The sequence below is a fragment of the Vulpes lagopus genome, chromosome 15 (assembly GCF_018345385.1).
Source record: "Vulpes lagopus strain Blue_001 chromosome 15, ASM1834538v1, whole genome shotgun sequence".
Taxonomy (NCBI): Eukaryota; Metazoa; Chordata; class Mammalia; order Carnivora; family Canidae; genus Vulpes; species Vulpes lagopus.
The window spans coordinates 25,027,770-25,045,258 of record NC_054838.1 but is presented as its reverse complement, the minus strand read 5'-3'; the positions used below and the strand labels follow the sequence as shown (position 1 = coordinate 25,045,258).

The window sequence follows — 17,489 nt, the reverse complement described above, 5'->3', positions numbered from 1 at the left end:
TAAAATTTGAGTTTTTTCTGCTTTTTATGATGCTTTTTTACCTTTTTTTTTTTTTGGTAAATATATGTACACATTTCTGTTTGGTGTACCCTAGGAATATAATTGATGGGTTATGAGGTATGCAAATACTTGTCTTTCTTTACTGATTAGTTTTCAAAGCAGTTGTACCGGTTTACACTCATGTGAGATTTCTATTTGCTCCACATCAGTACTTAATGTTGTCTTTCACCTTTAGCCATTAAGCGGGGGTATGTAGTAGTATCACATTTTAATTAAAAAATTCTTAAAAACACTGTGCTGACCAAACAAAATAATATATGAGCCAGATGTGGTCTGTAAGCCACCTCCAGGTCAGACTGTTTTCTAAGAATATTTGTCTTAAAGTGTGTGTGAATAATTTAATAGTTGTCTACTGGACAGCTGGAAGATTAAAAAATCATGCAGCAATCCTATTAGGGAAAGATTTGAAGCAAACTGCATCTGAAGTATCCATTTTTTTCTTGCCCTGTTCAGTGGGTTGAGTGGAAAGAACCAGGGTCTTCTCAGGACCATGATAAATGGTAAGCCCTGAGGCTGTAGAGGCACAAAGAAAAGAGCCCTTAACCCAGCTGTGGAAGGTTCTCTATAATACGGTCTCACCTCCCATCCCTCTTCATCATGCAATCTGCTGTGACATCAGACTGAACTTCAGAGTGAAGACTTTGGTCTTCTATGGCCATTGCTCATGCCATTTCTTCCATGTGTTCTTTCTGTGTGGAAAGCTCTCCCTCCCCTCTCTGCTTGACAAATTCCTATTCATCCTTCAAGGCTCATCCTAAATTTCTACTTCCTGTCCCAGAGCTTTCCCCAGTTTCCTTGGCAGAGTGGGATACCTCTCCTCAGTGCTCCCACTGTACCATGTCCCTCACTTACCTCACCTCATCAAAATCATTGGTGTTTATGTCTCCCTCTAACTTAGGGGCTCTGGGGATATGGCTGGGGCAAACACCTGAATTTTTTGCCACTTAGTTCTCATCTATTCTTCCTACTTCTGGGAATGGTGCCCTAAACTTACTTTGGAACTACCCCACCCAACCCCACCCCTGTTCTAAGCCTTGTTCTTTTAGATGATGTTTTCCAGATCACCATAGCCTCATGGATGACCACAGGACCCAATTTTGGCTAATGCCCTTCTGCCCCAGGACTTTAATTCATACTGTTGGAGGAAGAAAAGCTCTCTTGGCTAGACTTGAACCCAGAATATCACTGCAGCCTCTGAATGAGCTCTGTGGCTATAAAGATGAAAACAAAGTCTAAGGAACGCCGAATCCCTGCATCCGTTTCTGGACTTCCTAGTTATATAACCCAATGCTTTCCCTTCTTTGGCTTAAATCAGTTTGAGCAGGTGGTTTCTGTCATTTGCAGCCTCAAAAGGCCCTGGCCACCTACTTTCTATGAAACTAACTCCTTGATTCAACTCTGGAAGGATGGGAACCTAATGGAAAGGACCTCTACACCACCAGACTCTCAGACAGGGCACAGCCTGGATCACCCATCAGATCAGATGACAGAGACCCTGACATAGCCTTTCCTTTTGAGCCCTCAGGGATGGCCACCTTCAACCTACCACCTTTGGGTGGGGAAAGCAAGATCCAGAAAGGTTAAGTGAATTGTCCCAAATTGCTGTTAACATGCTGTCACCAGCTCTACTTGCCCTCACATAGTCTTCTCACTACACCAAAGAAGGCACTAGTAGGTGCTGAATCACTGATATGAGCTGTCCCAGGGAGACAAGGCCCCTTGTGGGGTAGGGGGAGGACAAAAAAGCCAGAGCCAGCGCTAGAGCCAATCACATCTTTATTAGTCTCTGCAGCAGGGTCACTGGAGCCCCTACCTACAAGGGAATTTTAGCAGGCTACTCTGGCTACTGGGCAGGAATGTTAGCACTTCTATTAGGACAGAATGGGAGAAGAAATTGGAAGGGAGCCAAATGGAGAGACTGCTGGGCCACTCGATAGGGAAGCACAGGTAGGGCTTCCTAGTGGATCAGGCCCAAGAGGTGAACACTGCCTCTCCCCCAGGGTGAAGGAAGAGACAAAGCCTGAGATGGTGACAACCACAGATATGGACAGAGGTCCCAAGTTCTTGGGGACCAGGAATGCATGGCTTGATGGAGGCACCCATCCTAGGGCTGGAGGTCCCAAATAGAGCTCATCTGCTCCCCAGCAAGGGGACCCCAGGTTCAGCTCAATTGCTGCCCCAGGCATCCTAACATGGGGGAAATCTGAGCCCTGAAGAAACAAGGGACCCAGGAAGCTGGTAGTGGGAAGGATGGGGCTAACCTCAGGGTTTTAGATTTGAGTATGTGTCAGTATTAACAAAAGAGGCATTATATTCATTATAGGCACAATCATGAAACTTCCCTCCAAAAAGCTCACATCTCCCCAGCAAGCTCTTTAGCCTGGAGGGCCATCATGATCTGATCCCAGTCCCCACCCCAGCCTAACTGAACTCAATTCCTTGGACATGCCATGATATTCACTGTTCTGCACTCTTGCCAACAATCCTACTCCTAGCCTACTTTCTTTTTGTTCTTTATCCTCATGTGGATGGAGGATAACTCTGTCTTTATAACTCTCCAGCTGCTGGAGAAAGAACCTCACTCCTGTGTCTCCAGCACCTGGGAACTTGAAGTCACATGAGTTGTGTCTTCTGTGTCCTGTGTATTTGGGGGAAATGTGTCCATATATGTCTATAATGAAATTCTGGGGTGTCTGGCAGTAGATACAAGGATTTTGAGCTATGTTTGTGCCTGGGACGATAGCTTCTTCCAATTTAGAGGGTGAGGGAGTGGGATGGATGATCCAAGTCCAGAAGGGTTTAATGGAGAGGAAGGAGCCAAAGTACAACAGGTCTTAGTGGAGGGTCAGGTCAAGTAAGAACAGGGGTCTGTTGTTGGTCTATGCGCAGGGTCCACACTCCAAGTCCCAGGGCTCAGAACCAGCAGGGCGACCACATGAGTGAGCCTAGTGCTGCGCCTGTGGCAGCCCCGGCAAGCATGCCCATGGCCAGCGGAGCGCCAGCACTGTAGCAGGGATCCTCCCGCACTACCACGTGCGTCACACCGGGGCCTGTGGAGAGAGCCATGTGGGCTGGGGACTTAAGGGCACAGACATCTTCTGCCGGAGACTCATGCTCAACCCATGACAAGAGGCAGAGCCCACTTTCCTGCACCTCAGTTGGAGAAACTGAGGCCTCGATGCAGGAAGGACTCGTGCTCTTTTCCCGGGGCTTACAGGCCTTGAATCTGCTACGGACATTCTGGGGCTATGAGGCTAGGGTGCAACAGCGAGGAAACCCGGGGATCTCTAAGAACCTCCAGGCCCCACCAGAGGATGGGCGTTCCTAATTGCCAGGCTTGCAGGCGGGAGGAGGTGGCTGTCCCCGCCTTTGGCCACCAGGGGTCGCCACCAGCTCAGAAACGGGTATCACGGGACAGCCAGTGAGAAGGGGCGGGCGTTGAGAGGTGAGCGCCGCTCTACAGTGTGGGGGGGCGCTGGTCCGAGGTATTCCGTGTCTCGGGATGGGGGGCGGGCAGCAGAGGGGCCCGCCTGGGAAAATCCATGGTCACTACAAGAGTGGGGCCTGGCGCTGGATTGGGGCAGGGGGGCGGACCAGGTGGGAGACTTACCTGCATAGGGTCCGTAGTAGCTGCGGATATATGTGGCTTCGTGCGCGTTGGGGGGTACCACCTCATAGTAGTCCTGGTATGGGCTGTAGACGCGTACCTGGGGAGCCCCACTGGGTTAGCTGCCCGGGAACTCTCTATCCCAGGTTTGGTCTCAACACACCCGGCTTAGGTCCTTCTAGGCCCACAAAAGCACTTCCCCAAGTTTAGAAATGATTCCCCAAGAACCAGCAAGCTCCAGGAAAGAGGCCCTGTCTCCGCACACAGTCCATGGTTCTTGTCCTCTGAAACTTTAGCCCCAACATCCAGCTCCCAGGATCCCATTTTTCCTGCCCTGGACTCCCTAGCACTTCCCTGATCAAAAATTCTCCATGGCTCCCAACTTCCCAACACAGTCTAATATTTGCTAGCTGCTCTCCATTGGTCCCATTTGGAGAAATCCAGTGGATTTCTCTACTCTCCTAGTCATGAAATGGGGCACATCGCCCAGCCCCAGGCCCAGAAGAAAAAGCAGGTTGGGGAGGAAAGAAGGGTAAGGATGGAAACTAAAATATTATCGAGCAACCATCATGTACCACATTTACCAGGCCCTGGGGGAAGTGTCCATATTTGTTACTTCCTCTAATTATTACTGCAGACATTATTATGCTCATATCACCACAGAGCTAGGGACGGAGGCTGGGAGAATGATCATTGCTCTCTCTGGTGGGGACGGATGCAGTCTCTCCATTAGAATTTTATCAACCCAGGACGCTTAGGTGGCTCAACGGTTTAGCATCTGTTTTCTGCTCAGGGTGTGATCCTGGAGTCCCGGGATCAAGTCCCACATTGGGCTCCCTGCATGGAGCCTGCTTCTCCCTCTGTCTATGTCTCTGCCTCTGTCTCTGTGTGTATTCTCATGAATAAATAAATAAAACCTTAAAAAAAATTTTTATCAACCCCTCAAAATCTAATTCACAAGTCACCCACTCTAGGAAGCCCTCCTGGTTTCAGAAAGAATCCTTTCTTTCTGAGTTCTCTATGGACTCTGCTTGTATCTTTTGTTCGTATCTCTCCTCCTGACCTTTCCTGCCTGCACCCCAAATGTGAGCTACTTATAAGCAAGGACTCTGATTACATCCAGGACCTAATGAATAGCAAGAACTAATAAATATGTGAATTAAATGGAAGCTCCTAATCCAAGCCCTTCATTTTATCCCCTGGAGAGCAGGCCTGGAAAAGGGGGAGGATCTTCTTCTCTCTTGGCCCCTTCTTCATCTCTCACTGGGTGTCACACTTGAATGGTCCAACTCCCTTCAGAAGTCCAGGTGTCTTAAACCCCACCTATCTCAAAGTGATTTCATCACCTCCCTCCCAAACTTGCTCTTCTATAAATACTTTTCTCTAAATGCCACCATCCCATGCACTCAAACCAAGACATCAGGTTAGCACCCTTGTCTTCACGCATTTGTGTTCCATATCACATCAGCTACCAGGCAGGTCTCATGATTTTAACTTCTACATATGTTCTTCTGTCCATCTTTTTGACCAGTGCCAAGAGAATAAGCAATTGGTTTTGGTAACTTGGAAGTTGTGGGTGACCTTGAAAAAAACATTTTTCAGAGGAGTGGTTGGGGTAGGAATCCAGGCTCTGGAGAGTTGAAGAATGATTGAGCGGTGAAGGGTGGAATCAACATATGACATCTCTTTCAAGAAATTTGGCTATAGGTGCACCTGGGTGGCTCAGTCGGTTAAGTATCTGCCTTAGGCTCAGGTCATGATCTCGGGATCCTGGGATTGAGCTCAGCATCAGGCTCCCTGCTCAATGGGGAGTCTCCTTGTCCCTCTCCCTCTGCCCCTCCCCCTGCTCATGAGTACTCTCTCTTTCTCTCTCTCTCTCTCAAATGAATAAATAAAGTTAAAAAAAAAAAAAAGGTTTGTCTGTAAAGGGGAGTTCTTCATGCACACCTTGTGATTTCAAATCTCCATGCCATTTCTCTTTGATGGGGTTGCCTTTCTCTGCATTTTTCATCCAACTACCTAACTTTTCTTTCAGACTGAACCCAAGTATTACCCTCCCCAAACTTCAGGTTCTGTGAAGGTCCCATTTGGGATCCCATAGCCCTTAGAGTCTCCTTATCATAGCACCAATCACTCTACAGTGTCATTGTTTGTATCCCTAGGACTGTGTATCTCTCTCCAGAGTTGGAGACCCCCACCCCATGAAGGGGAGAGTCTACTCAGGCCTCATTGGGATATGATAGGTGACTAGTGGATTGAATTTATCTCTAGTGAGTCAAGTACAGAGCCAGATGAGAACCAAGGTCACCCAGCTCTAAATCCAGCCTCAAGTAAGGGACGATGACAAGTAATGCTTAATCTCAAGTGACTTTCCTCATTATGTTCTTCCCTAAAGGTGATCCAACAGGGCTTTCTGCTTTCTCTTACCCAGTTAGAGCCAAGATCTGAACTCTATGCCTAGGAGGACCAAGAGAAAGCCAAGCACTCAGATCCCAAATTTGATTTGTAGAGAACTTGAGGTGTAGAGCCTATACCTGCCCAGCAGCTGCATAGTGAGCCTGAGGCCCTGTCAGGCCTTAGAGAGAGTGGAAAACACCACCTCATGTCCCTTGTGGCACTTGTATTCTACCCTCCAGGTCTGGGAGGCCCAGAGGTAAACTCATGTGAGTTACCTAGCAACGGGTCAGGGGATCCCACAGAGACCCCATGGGGAGAACCTAACTAAGGGCTTGATCCCTGATCCTCTAAAAGCCCAGCCCCTTTTGCAAGTACAGGGTCAGTCAATCAGGAGGTCACACATGAATAGACCCCTTCCCTCAGAAAAGCTATTGTTACTTAGGTTTACAGATTTTTTAAAATTATTTATTTATTTATGATAGACATAGAGAGAGAGAGAGAGAGAGAGAGAGAGAGAGGCAAAGTGTGTCACAGGCCGAGGGAGAAGCAGGCTCCATGCCGGGAGCCCGACGTGGACTCGATCCCGGGACTCCAGGATCGCACCTTGGGCCAAAGGCAGGTGCTAAACCGCTGAGCCACCCAGGGATCCCCAGGTTTACAGATTTTAAATCCGATTTTTAGGCATCCTCACTTTAAACAAACTCATATCCTCCTTTGGGCAGGGAGGATGTCTCAGAATGCTGGGATAGAAGTCCTAGTCCTGCCACTGATGAGTCAAGTGACCTAGTCAAGTTATATAGCCTCTCAGAGCCTCAGTTTTCACATCTATAAATGGGAACAGTCTTTCCTACAATGCCCATTCCTAAGGCACAATGAGAATCCAGCTGAGCCACATCTATGTATCCCAGGTGGGCCTGGCATTTCTGGGTTCAGTGGTTCTGCACATCAGAATTACCTGAATACGTTTTTTTTAACCACAGATTTCCAAGGCCCCACTCCAGACCTACAGAATTAAAGCATCCAGAGATAGGATCTGAATGTTAGGGGTTTTTTTAAAGTCCTGATGTAAATCTAAGGCACTGTCACATTAAGCACTAATGTGCCAGAAAAGGAGTTTACAGCTATAAAGGACAAGCAGGGACACCTGGGTGGCTCAGCGGTTGAGCATCTGCCTTGAACTCTGTCTCTCATGAATAAATAAATTCTTTAAAAACATTAAAAAAAAAAAAAAAAGACAAATACTTGAGGCGCCTGGGTGACTCAGTGGGTTAAGCATCTGCCTGCAGCTCAGGTCATGATCCTAGGGTCCTGGGATCAAATCCCATGTTGGGCTCCCAGCTGAGCAGGGAGTCTGCTTCTCTCTCTCCTTCTGTTCCTCCCCCTCACTCATGCACACTCTCTCTTTTTTAAAAATTAAAAATTAAAATTAAAAAAGAAGATAGGCACTCTAGGACAAGCCTCCACTATACCCACCCCATGCCCTGCTGAATACTAAGGACAGAGAGAATTCATCCCCCAATCCTGCTTTCTAGAGATTCCAGATATTCTGGGATGGGGGAAGGGAGACAGATATGGACTAAATTACATTACGATATGAGGTAATGATGCCATTAAAAGAAGGTTTTCACTCCTCCTTCCTCCCTTTAGTCATTCATTCATTCGCTCATTTGGTGAACACTGCCTGAGGCTCACTTGTGCCCTAGCTCCATGCACCAGGAATAAGGAGGGTCAAAATAGACTGTTCCTGTCACTGAGCTTTCATCGAGTACCTGCTGTATACCCAGCACTGTGCTAGGCACGCTAGGGGCAGAGCTGATCAGACCTGGTCTTTACCTTGGAGGAAGTTGCAGGTCTAATGGGAGAATAGAGACTGAAATAAAGGGTCTTAAAACCAGGCCTAATAAGACAATACTAAGCATTAGTGCAGCAGGCTGTGAAGGGAGGTCTGGGAAGTCTTCCCTGAGAAGGTAGCAAGCAGCCTTTGAAGTGGTTCTCAGAGGCTAAGCATCTGTTTGTCAGGTGAAAAAGAAAACTAAGAGTTTTCACAACAGAGAGAATGGCACATGCAAAGCCTAGAAAGAGGGGAGAAGTCTGGCACAGTTGGGAACATAGGAATCAGAGTAGCTAGAGCGCAGGAGATGAGAGGATGTGGTAGATGACATTGGCCCAGGCCAGACCCTGAGGCCCTTGAAAATGGTGCTGTGGTTGGTGCCCTGTGGGTGTTAGGGAGCCATGGGATGTTTGTGAGCAGGGAAGGGATGTGACTGGGCCCAGTTTTGGAGGCACATCCTCGTGGCCGAATGGAGGCAGGGAGGGCTGAGCCAGCACTTACCCAGATCCGCCTCTCAACCTTACAGGGGCTCCATGAGCGGGTCACACACCTGACCTTGGGGCAAACTCGGCGGCTCCTGGGAGGGACGGTGGCTCCAGCTGGGGCCTGCTCAAGCCACAGAAACCCAAGAAAAGGGAGGGAGGGAGGAGGTGTCAGAGGCCCTCTACATCTGGAGAAACTCAGAGCTTTTAACAGGCCCTACCAAATCTGGGACACCTGGGTGGCTCAGTGGTCGAATGTCTGCCTTTGGCTCAGGTCATGATCCTGGGATCCTGGGATCAAGTACCCCGCATCGGGCTCCCCGCCGGGAGCCTGCTTCTCCCTCTGCCTGTGTCTCTGCCTCTCTCTATGTGTCTCTCATGAATAAATAAAATCTTAAAAAAAAAAAAAACAAAAAAAAAAACCAGGCCCTACCAGAGCCCTCTGCCAGCTGGCTGTGGGAAAAAGTAAGAGTTGTCCCCTTCCTCCTCAGCGCATGGTAATGGAGGGAGGCTCAGGGTAGTTACTTGGCCTAAGTCACACAGAGAAGGGTCAGTTGTGTCTCTCCAGAATTAGCCTGCCTTCACCTGTTTTAGACTGCTGAGGCTCCTGGTCTCCAGGGAGAACAGAACAGTTCTGATCTGCCCTCCCACCCACCTGCCCCCTTCACTGGCCTCCCAGCCTTGCCCCTGCCTGTGTCCCTGGCTCTGTGTTCCCTGGAATCGCCTCCATCCAGAGGGGGGGTATAAATCTGCAGGACATGGAGGGACAAAGTGCAGGTCACTCCTACATAGGCACAGGACAGAGAGGAGGCACAAACACAGGCGTGAACACTCAGAGCCAGGCAGACACTGGCACAAAGGACACAAACATTCCACTAGAGCAAGTGCTGGGACCAGAGGGGTGTCTGTGAAGGGGGGTTCTGGGAGGTGGAGAGAGGATCAGAGCAGAGAGATGTGAGCAGAGCACTGGGAAGGTGCACAGGCAGAGAAAAGACAAGGCAGCTTCATAGAGTCAAGAGTGCAGAACGGTCAGCCCTCACCTCCTTCCGCCTCTTTCGGGTGGGACAGATTGGCCCTGCATATGGGAGATTTGCACCTCAGACCCAAGTTAGCCAACAGGGGTGCCTCTACCCTGCTGACTGCTGCTCCAGCCTCCTCACTCTAATCCAGCCTCCACCCAGAAGCCTGAGTCTGCTCCCCAAAGTCTGGCCACAGACCTTCCTGCTTCATGCCCTTTATTGCTCCCCACAACACTCCTCAGAGGTCATCTCTCCCATTTCTTTCCTTCCATGTGTTATCCTCCAGCCAGGCCAGACTCCGGGCCCTTACACACACACACACACACACACACACACACACACACACACACGTACGTGTGCACATCTCACTTCCCCACCTCTGCTCATGTAGTTCTTTCTGCAGCTAATGCCCTTCCCTCCAAATATCAGTGACCTAGGTTCCAGTACAGGTTCTTCCACTGACTTAAGACTAGGTTTCAGATAAGTTACCTCCCCTCTGAACTCCAGCTTCCCTATCTGTAAAATGGGACTAAAAGTACCAACCCTACCAAGGCTGTGGGAAGATTAAATGATATAACCAATGGTAGATACAGAACACAATGCCCAGCCCTCAGCAGGTACATGCCCAAGAGGGGTTCTAGATGCAATCTGGTCTTCTCTGCTACTGCCCAGTAGACCTCTCTCTAGATGACATTGGGCTCCACCATACCACAGACAGAAGGAGCAAGCACAGAATGTAGAGTCAGGCAGATGGGCCAAGCTGGGCCACCCTTGAGCTGTGGGCTTTGGGCAGCTCCTCAAACCCACACCTTCATCAATCACTAAGCTCCATTGACTCTACCTCCTAAATATGTCTTATTCTTATCAGCGTAGGCCATCAGCAAGGCCTTGGTCCAGACCTCCAGCTAGTCACTAAGACTCTGTCCCAGCCTTCTAACTGGTCTCCTGGCATCTCCTCTTACTCTCTGCAGTCCAGTCGCTACCTAATAGCCAGGCTGTCTTTTTAAAAATACAAATCTGGGCAGCCCAGGTGGCCCAGTGGTTTAGTGCCGCCTTCAGCCTAGGGCATGATCTTGGAGACCTTGGATCGAGTCCCACGTCGGGCTCCATGCAGGGACTTCCCTCTGCCTGTGTGTCTCTGCCTCTCTCTCTCTCTCTCTCTCCCTCTCTCCCTCTCTCATGAATAAATAAAATCTTTTAAATAATTAAATTAAATTAAAATTAAAAAAATACAAATAAAAATCTCTGATCTGTTCATCATCAGATGAACTGCTTGAAAGCCTTCAATGACTTCTTGGTGTTCTTACCAGAAACCAACATTCTTAACGTAGCCCATAATGCCTGGCCCTGCCAACCCTCCTTCTCCCTGCTCTCACTCTCTAAGCTCCAGCTGCCCCAGCCTTCATTCTGTTCTTGAACTTGCTAAAGTCTTAACCTCTCTCAGGGCCTTTGCACATGCTATTCCCTTCACCCCACCACACCCCTCTCACCCTGTCCATTTCTGTTTATCCTTCGGGTCTCATTTTTAGCCTTGTCCAAACTCCCACCAGGATCAGGCCACCCAGGTGGTCACTTGGTCACTTGTTGAATGCACATTGCACATCCCTGTCAGAGCAGTTACCACAATTGCAATAGAACCATGAACTGTATGATTAGTTGCCTCACATCTGGCTGCCCACGAGGCTGAGTCCAGGAAGGCCAGGCCTACCCCTCCTTACTTAGTTCACCTCAGATCCCTGCCCTTTGGCCTGGTACCTGGCATATAGTAGGAACTCAGTAAATATTTGTTGTGTGAATGAATGAAGCTCAATCTTAACTATCTGCAGAGAGGGAACAATAATCCCAACCTCACAGGACTGCTGTAAGGAGCAGCCTGAACTGTACCTGGGTCATGCCTGGCATATAATAGCTGCTCAATAAAAGGTAGTTCCTTTCCCCCAGCTCACATGCCGCCTCCTTCTTTCTGTCTTTCCTCTAAGCACCAGTTATCTGTGTTCTGTCCTTTTCTACCTGGGACTCAGCACATCTGAGTCCACAGAAGCCTACCCACTCACATATATAGGAATTGAGAACTCCTGTCAGGTGGAGACCGAGTCTGAGTCACCCATGATTCCATGGCAGGAAGGGGTGGGAGAAGAAGAGGAGAGAGCATGGGGGCTCACCGGGGTGGAGTTCGCCTCCAGCAGTGCCGTCTTCCATGCTCTGCAAAGCAAACCCACCAAACCATGAGGAGGGAGGTGGGAGATTAGGCCTCTCCATGTTAGACTTTCCTTCTCGAGCCAGGCTCGTTGGGTAGACAAAGGTGAACCGCGCCCCACCTCAGTCACATGGACAGAGCCTCACTTGAGCTAGAGCCTCCTAATTCATTCTTAGCCCACAGTCTCACCCTCTTTCAAACAGTTTCCCTGTCAAGACAATAGACAGCTGGGCTTGGGTGGTCTCTTAGGGGCCTTCAGGTTCTGGCATGCCTGGGCTGGTTCTCTAGCTGCAGCTCACCTCCACACCCCCAAACCTACAAACACAGTTCCCCGGCACTGACCCCAGAGCCCCGCAAAGGCCCAGTGGACACCGGACAATCAGGCCTTTGTTGGTTGCCATGGCACCTGGCTGGGGTGGACAAGGCGGCTCTGTGCTTTGTCTGCCCAGAGCTCAGCTTCCCCACTCCCACACACCCCATCTCTTTCACTCTCCTACAATGCAAAGGCCGACCGACCCTCAGCCAGAGGGTAGGAAGGGAAAGAATTTGAGGAAGCAGGCACACCCAGTCTCGCAGTGGAGATCTGCATCCGACATTGGGGTGTCCCTGCAACATAGTGGGCTGCCTCTGGTAGGTGGGTCAGAGTCTATGCCTCAACGAAGGTCACCCACTAAGGCATCTTCCCAGAAGGCAGTGGGAAGGACGGTCCTTTATGGATGTCACAGAGCTGTCTCTTCCTTTGTATCACTCCCAAGTGAGGGCTCATCTCAAAGCTGGCTAAGTACAAGACTCTGTATGATCAAGGACCACACACCTGAGGCAGGTAGGCATCCTCCTCCCTCAACAGTCCCGAGTTCCATCACATTCTATGTGAGGAGTTTCCTGGGTACCATACCAACCACCAAGAGCCATTCAAGTCTGCCCAGCCTCCACCCTGCTGACTCATCTTTGTCCCCCGTTCCTACCCTTTGGGAATCAGAAGGCCCAGTGAGGAGGAGGCATCTGCTACATTCCCCAAGATCCCGCCCTATCCTCTTCTGGAGAACTCACATGGCATCATCCTTGGTCTCCGCACACAAGTGCAGGCGGGGGCCCTCCCGGAGGTTCACAGTCAGCAGGCCATCTCGGCTCCGGCCCTCTGGGGGCTGCACATCTAGAGGCAGACACATGTATGGGGTTTCCACAAAGCACAGGTCCCAGGTCCCCCAGCAAACCAGAAACAAGAATAGGAACTGACCTCTGGGTCCTGTTTGTTGGTCATTGCCAACGTCCTCTGATCCCACACATTTTTGGGGGGGATTCTGCTTTACTCTTGAGAGCCTTTCAACCTTTCTACTTGCCTACTGCCCTAGTTTGAGACATCTGTCATTTACCCTGTTATAACTGGGGCCTGAGTCTTGGCTGAGGACATTTTGCTGTGTGACTCTGGGCCAGTTACTAAACCTCTTTGATCCTCCATATTTCTTTTCATCTTTATCTAGTTCCTGGCACCTAGAGGGCAGGAACTGTGTCTGACTCACCTCTGTGATCCCAGCATAGGACCCAGGCCCAACACAGGGTAGGAACTCATTTCTTAATTCACACCCCCAGGAGTTGGGGTTGTAGAGACCCAGAAGCAATGTCTATGGAAGCCCTCTAAAGCTGCAAAGAGCCTAATACAGGTGTTATCAGACAGACACAGTGGGAGGGCCATGGCCACTTTCACAATGCCAGAGGTAAAAGGGCTTCTCACCGCGGCACTCTTGGCCAATCTTTATGTCGCGGACGTTGAACTGGATGAGCACGCGATCCTCCTCATCCTGCGCAGTCTCATCATGGTAGTAGCCCAGGGTCCCATCCAGCCACAGGGCGAACCAGTTCCGCTTCCAGCGGCGGAGGATGGAGCCTGTGCAATATTCCACATTTGCTAGGTAGGCTGATAGCGGAGCCTGCTAAGAGGCAGGAGCCCTAGACAGGCTCCCAGAATCCCCTTACCCTCACCCCCCAGTGTTATGACCACCCCTTTCTTGTCTACCTACCTTCTGAAATGATGGCAGGGCTTCTTTCTGTCTTGCTCACCCAATGCCTCCCATTGGGCCTAACACATAGCAGACATCCCATAAATGTGTTGAATGGTAAATGAATGACCAGATTCCTTCCTTGGGGGCTTCCAAGGCCAAGCCCCAGGTTTCTTCAAGGACAGAGACCTCTCCCCACCCTGAGCCTCTTTCTTATCTCTTATGGCTGACTTGTGTGACAGTCTTTTGTGTAGTGTCTGTCTCTTCTACTAGACTGGGGGGGGGGGTGTCCATAGCTCCCCATACTGGACCTGGCACCCAGCTGGGCCTGTCTCAGTGTTTGCTGAACTGAACAAACTGAGAATGGGTCCTGGGTCATCGGGGAGCTCCTAAACCGGGACAACTCTTGTTCATATCACGATTCTGGTCAGAGGTGGGTCTGGAAGCCTGATCCCTAACTTTAGACGTTTTTACAATTGAAAATTTGAACAGAAAGGGCAAAGACATAAGGGAACTTCTTGGGGCTTCCCAGAATCCAAAGCACAGAGGTGTTTTCATATTATTCTAAGCCTTGTTCTGTGGCCAGCCCTGGGCTAGGGTGCTGTGGATATGCAAAGCATCAAACCCAGCCCCTGCTCTTGAGCAGCTCATAGTCTGGGGTCAGTATGGGAAGACTTATAGGGAAAGGCAGTTATGGGGGGGTGGGCAATGCTCTGACAGAGGTTTGTATGAAGCATTGGAAACAGTGTGGGAAGCCTCTAACCCAGCTTGGTGCTACAGCAGAGGCTGGAGGGTGGATGGTCAGAGGAAAAGTCAGAGAAGACTCCTCACAAAAGGGGACATTTACCAAGCAGTCAGGAATAGGAAGGACATTCCAAGCAGCAGGAAGAGTATGACAAAGAGGAGGAGAGGATAAAGAGGGTCTTATTTCTTGGGAGGATGGTTCACTGGGGCACACCTGACAAGCCCACTTCCCCTCACTCCTGTCCCTGGACAGGGACAGACAAGGATTTGGCCCAGGGTCACTCACTCTGTCTCCACAGCCAGCCGCCCCTCACCAGGGCCATCTCTTCAAAAGGACTTTCCAGGATGGGGTCAGGTGGAACCTAGGAGAGGAGCCATAGGACACACAGGCCTCATCATCAACTCCAGGGCAGCTCCCCAGACAGCAGCCCCAGCTCTGTCCTCCCTGGGGGAGCCACCGAGGAAACATTTAAGGGAGTGCTCATAAACAAACAAGGGTAAGCCTGCTAATCTCCTTCTCCTTCTCTGCTCCAGGAAGATAATGGGAACACTGTTCTTGTGGGGCAGCCACCCACTGTGCGGGTGTGGGAGTGGGGGTCAGGAGCCTGGATTCCAATCTCAGCTCCATAACCTTGACCATGTCCCTTCTCCCTGGCTTTCATTTCTAGATCTGTGAAAGTGTGTCTCTGAGGCAGGTAGAGACTGGGATGAGGAATACGTATAATGTTGGAAACCCTGGAATTTTGAAATGCTGGCAGCACAGAATATTAAAATTATGGCAATGAATGAGGGACTTTCATGATAAGAAATGCCTCCCTCCCATTTGAACTTCACTTGAAGCGTTTACAAAGTATGTAAGATAATAGTTCAAAAGTAGTTCTGATTGACTAAGCATTATGTGCCAGGTGTTTCTCAGTGCTTATATCACTGAAGTCTCACAAAAATCCTTGTTATTACCAGAAAACAGGAATAGAGAAGCTCAATCACTTGTGCAGATCCCCCTGATTAGTAAGCAGGGGAACCAGCATTCACACCCAGCAGTCTCAGTTTCTAATCATTACACCAGTAGGAGCTTTTAAAACTTTCGATACCCAGGTCATACCCCATAACAATGAAATCAGAAAGTCTGGAGCCGGGAGGCAAGCACTGATAGTCTTCAAAGATCCCAGGTGATTCTAATGTGCAGCAGAGTTCAGAAAGCGCTGCACATACTAGACTACTCCACCTTGTCCCCACTGTAATTCTCTTAGATGGGTAGAGTCTTTCTTCCTGTTTTATAGATGGATAAACTGAGGGACAGCGAATGACTTGTCCATATATGTGAACCTGGAATCCAGTTTCCCCCTGTTCCCGAGGCCGACTTACTTGGGAGCAGGTGCCTCTGCCCTTCCCCCACCTGCTCACACCTGTTACTGCGTAGCAAGGGCTGGCACACCTGAGCTGGAAGGCCTGACTTTGTGCCTGCTTCTCCCGCTTCTCCCTCCCCTCTCCAAGTCCTAACACTGGTCAGACGAGAGGGTCAGGTGCAAACGCCCTCTCCAGCCTCCCCTGGATGCACCCACCTGTCTACACTTCTTGCGGATGCTGCTGCCAAAACGGCCGCTACTTGATGCTTCTGCTACCCAACCTGCTGCGCCTGCGCTTTGTGTGTTCCAGAACGCCTGGGGCATTTCAATCCCCAGGCGGCGCCCTGGGCCTGGCTGCCCCTGGGCCCCGCCCCTGGGCCCCGCCCCTGGGCCCCGCCCCTGGGCCCCGCCCCTTGCCTCCGCCCCGCCTCCAGGGAGGGGATGGGCGGGGAGAGATGCGCGCACGCGAGGCATCCTGGGACTTGTAGTCTGCAGCCCCAGAGCTGGGCGGTGCAAGGCCTCTCCTGGTAACCTTGTGCTGACCTGGAGCACAGGTGAGAGAATGCATCTGCAATTCTATTTTGCCAAGACATTTGTGCACTCATTTATTGTGAAATACATTTCCTAAGAATCATTAACTCACTCTCTAAGAAAAAGTAAGGTTAAAAGGAGAAGCCAGCCTCCTAATTCTGTCATATTCTCTCAGTACTCAGTTTGTGCCTGGCACTGTACTGGATGCACTAGTGGAGGGCACAAAGATGCATCCCACAAGGCCTTTCCTCCTTCCTTCCCCAGCTTCCAGTCTGGTAGGGGAGACTAAATGTAAATACAATTTACATTTAGTATGGGGGTATGATTATCAGTACAGGGGATGATTTAATGATGGAAGAGAAGAGTCTCACTTTGCTCAAGAGGTTCAGGAAGACCTCCCCAGGAGGCTAAAAAAGGTTCTTGAGGGATGAGTAGGAGTTTCCCAGAGGAGAGCTAAGAGAATCATATGAGCCCTGATCAGGAAGTTCAAAAGAGTGTCCAGTATTTCAGTGTGTTTAGAAAATAGAGTACAGGGGGGAGGAGGGCATGGGGAGTGGTAGAGGATGAAGCTGCAAGGTTTGCAAGACATAACATGAAACTTTGAATGATGGGCTCAAGACTTGTTTAGCCATTATGACATAGTGGCCAGAGCTTAGCGGTGGGAGTTTCAAGAGTTAGGTGGTCTGATTTGTGGGTTGAAAAGTTCTCCCTAGGGCATAGTCTAAAATGATTAGAGGAGGCCCAACTGGAAAAAGGAGGCCATTTCTGTATCTACCACCTGGGTCTGCCTCTCCAGGATCATTTCCTTGAATAGGCCAAACCCACAAACTCCCACCTAAGAGCAGACCCAGGATGTCATTCGGAGAACAGGGACTGTTGGGGCTTGAGGGGTTCTAAGTCCCAAACCCTATTTGAGAGGGGCACCCACCCTGCTCTGGGCCCTTCTTCCTGTCCCAGAGACCTGTTCCTTACCGGGGCTGCAGGACTCATGATTCCTGGACGGCTAGGGCAGCATTTCCCAGAAGGCTCCTGCAGTGGGGCATAACCTCCAGCGCCTTAAGAGATAAGGGGATCAGGAAGATGCTACCAAGTGGGAGCTGGAAGGGGGAGGCAAAGAGGAGGCACACAGAGTCCAGAAAAATCGTCTTCTCTCTCTAGTCAGTCCCTAACCTTCCCGACTGATCCCTGCCACTGCCCTTCATTCAGTTCACTGGCTAACAAACCACCCATGATTCGGAGGGGGTCTTGGCCTCATACATCTAGGATTCCCGGAGTGCG

At 50.1% G+C, this 17,489-nt stretch overlaps 1 protein-coding gene across 2 annotated transcripts; it reads right to left on the bottom strand.

Moving 5' to 3' along the window:
• Positions 1–1,819: 1,819 nt before the first annotated feature.
• PLEKHB1 (pleckstrin homology domain containing B1) lies at positions 1,820–16,033 on the bottom strand. 2 transcript variants are annotated; one of them, XM_041729646.1, is made up of 8 exons: positions 15,897–16,033; positions 14,621–14,696; positions 13,326–13,478; positions 12,644–12,746; positions 11,559–11,598; positions 8,397–8,501; positions 3,671–3,767; positions 1,820–3,110 (listed from the first exon to the last, which is right to left on the bottom strand). In XM_041729646.1, exons 1-8 carry the CDS (start codon positions 16,002–16,004, stop codon positions 2,974–2,976), a joined length of 819 nt encoding a protein of 272 aa, XP_041585580.1. In that variant the 5' UTR covers positions 16,005–16,033; the 3' UTR covers positions 1,820–2,973. The 2 variants fall into 2 exon arrangements, with proteins under 2 accessions (XP_041585580.1, XP_041585581.1); XM_041729647.1 differs by lacking the exon at positions 8,397–8,501.
• Between the last annotated feature and the right edge of the window lie 1,456 nt (positions 16,034–17,489).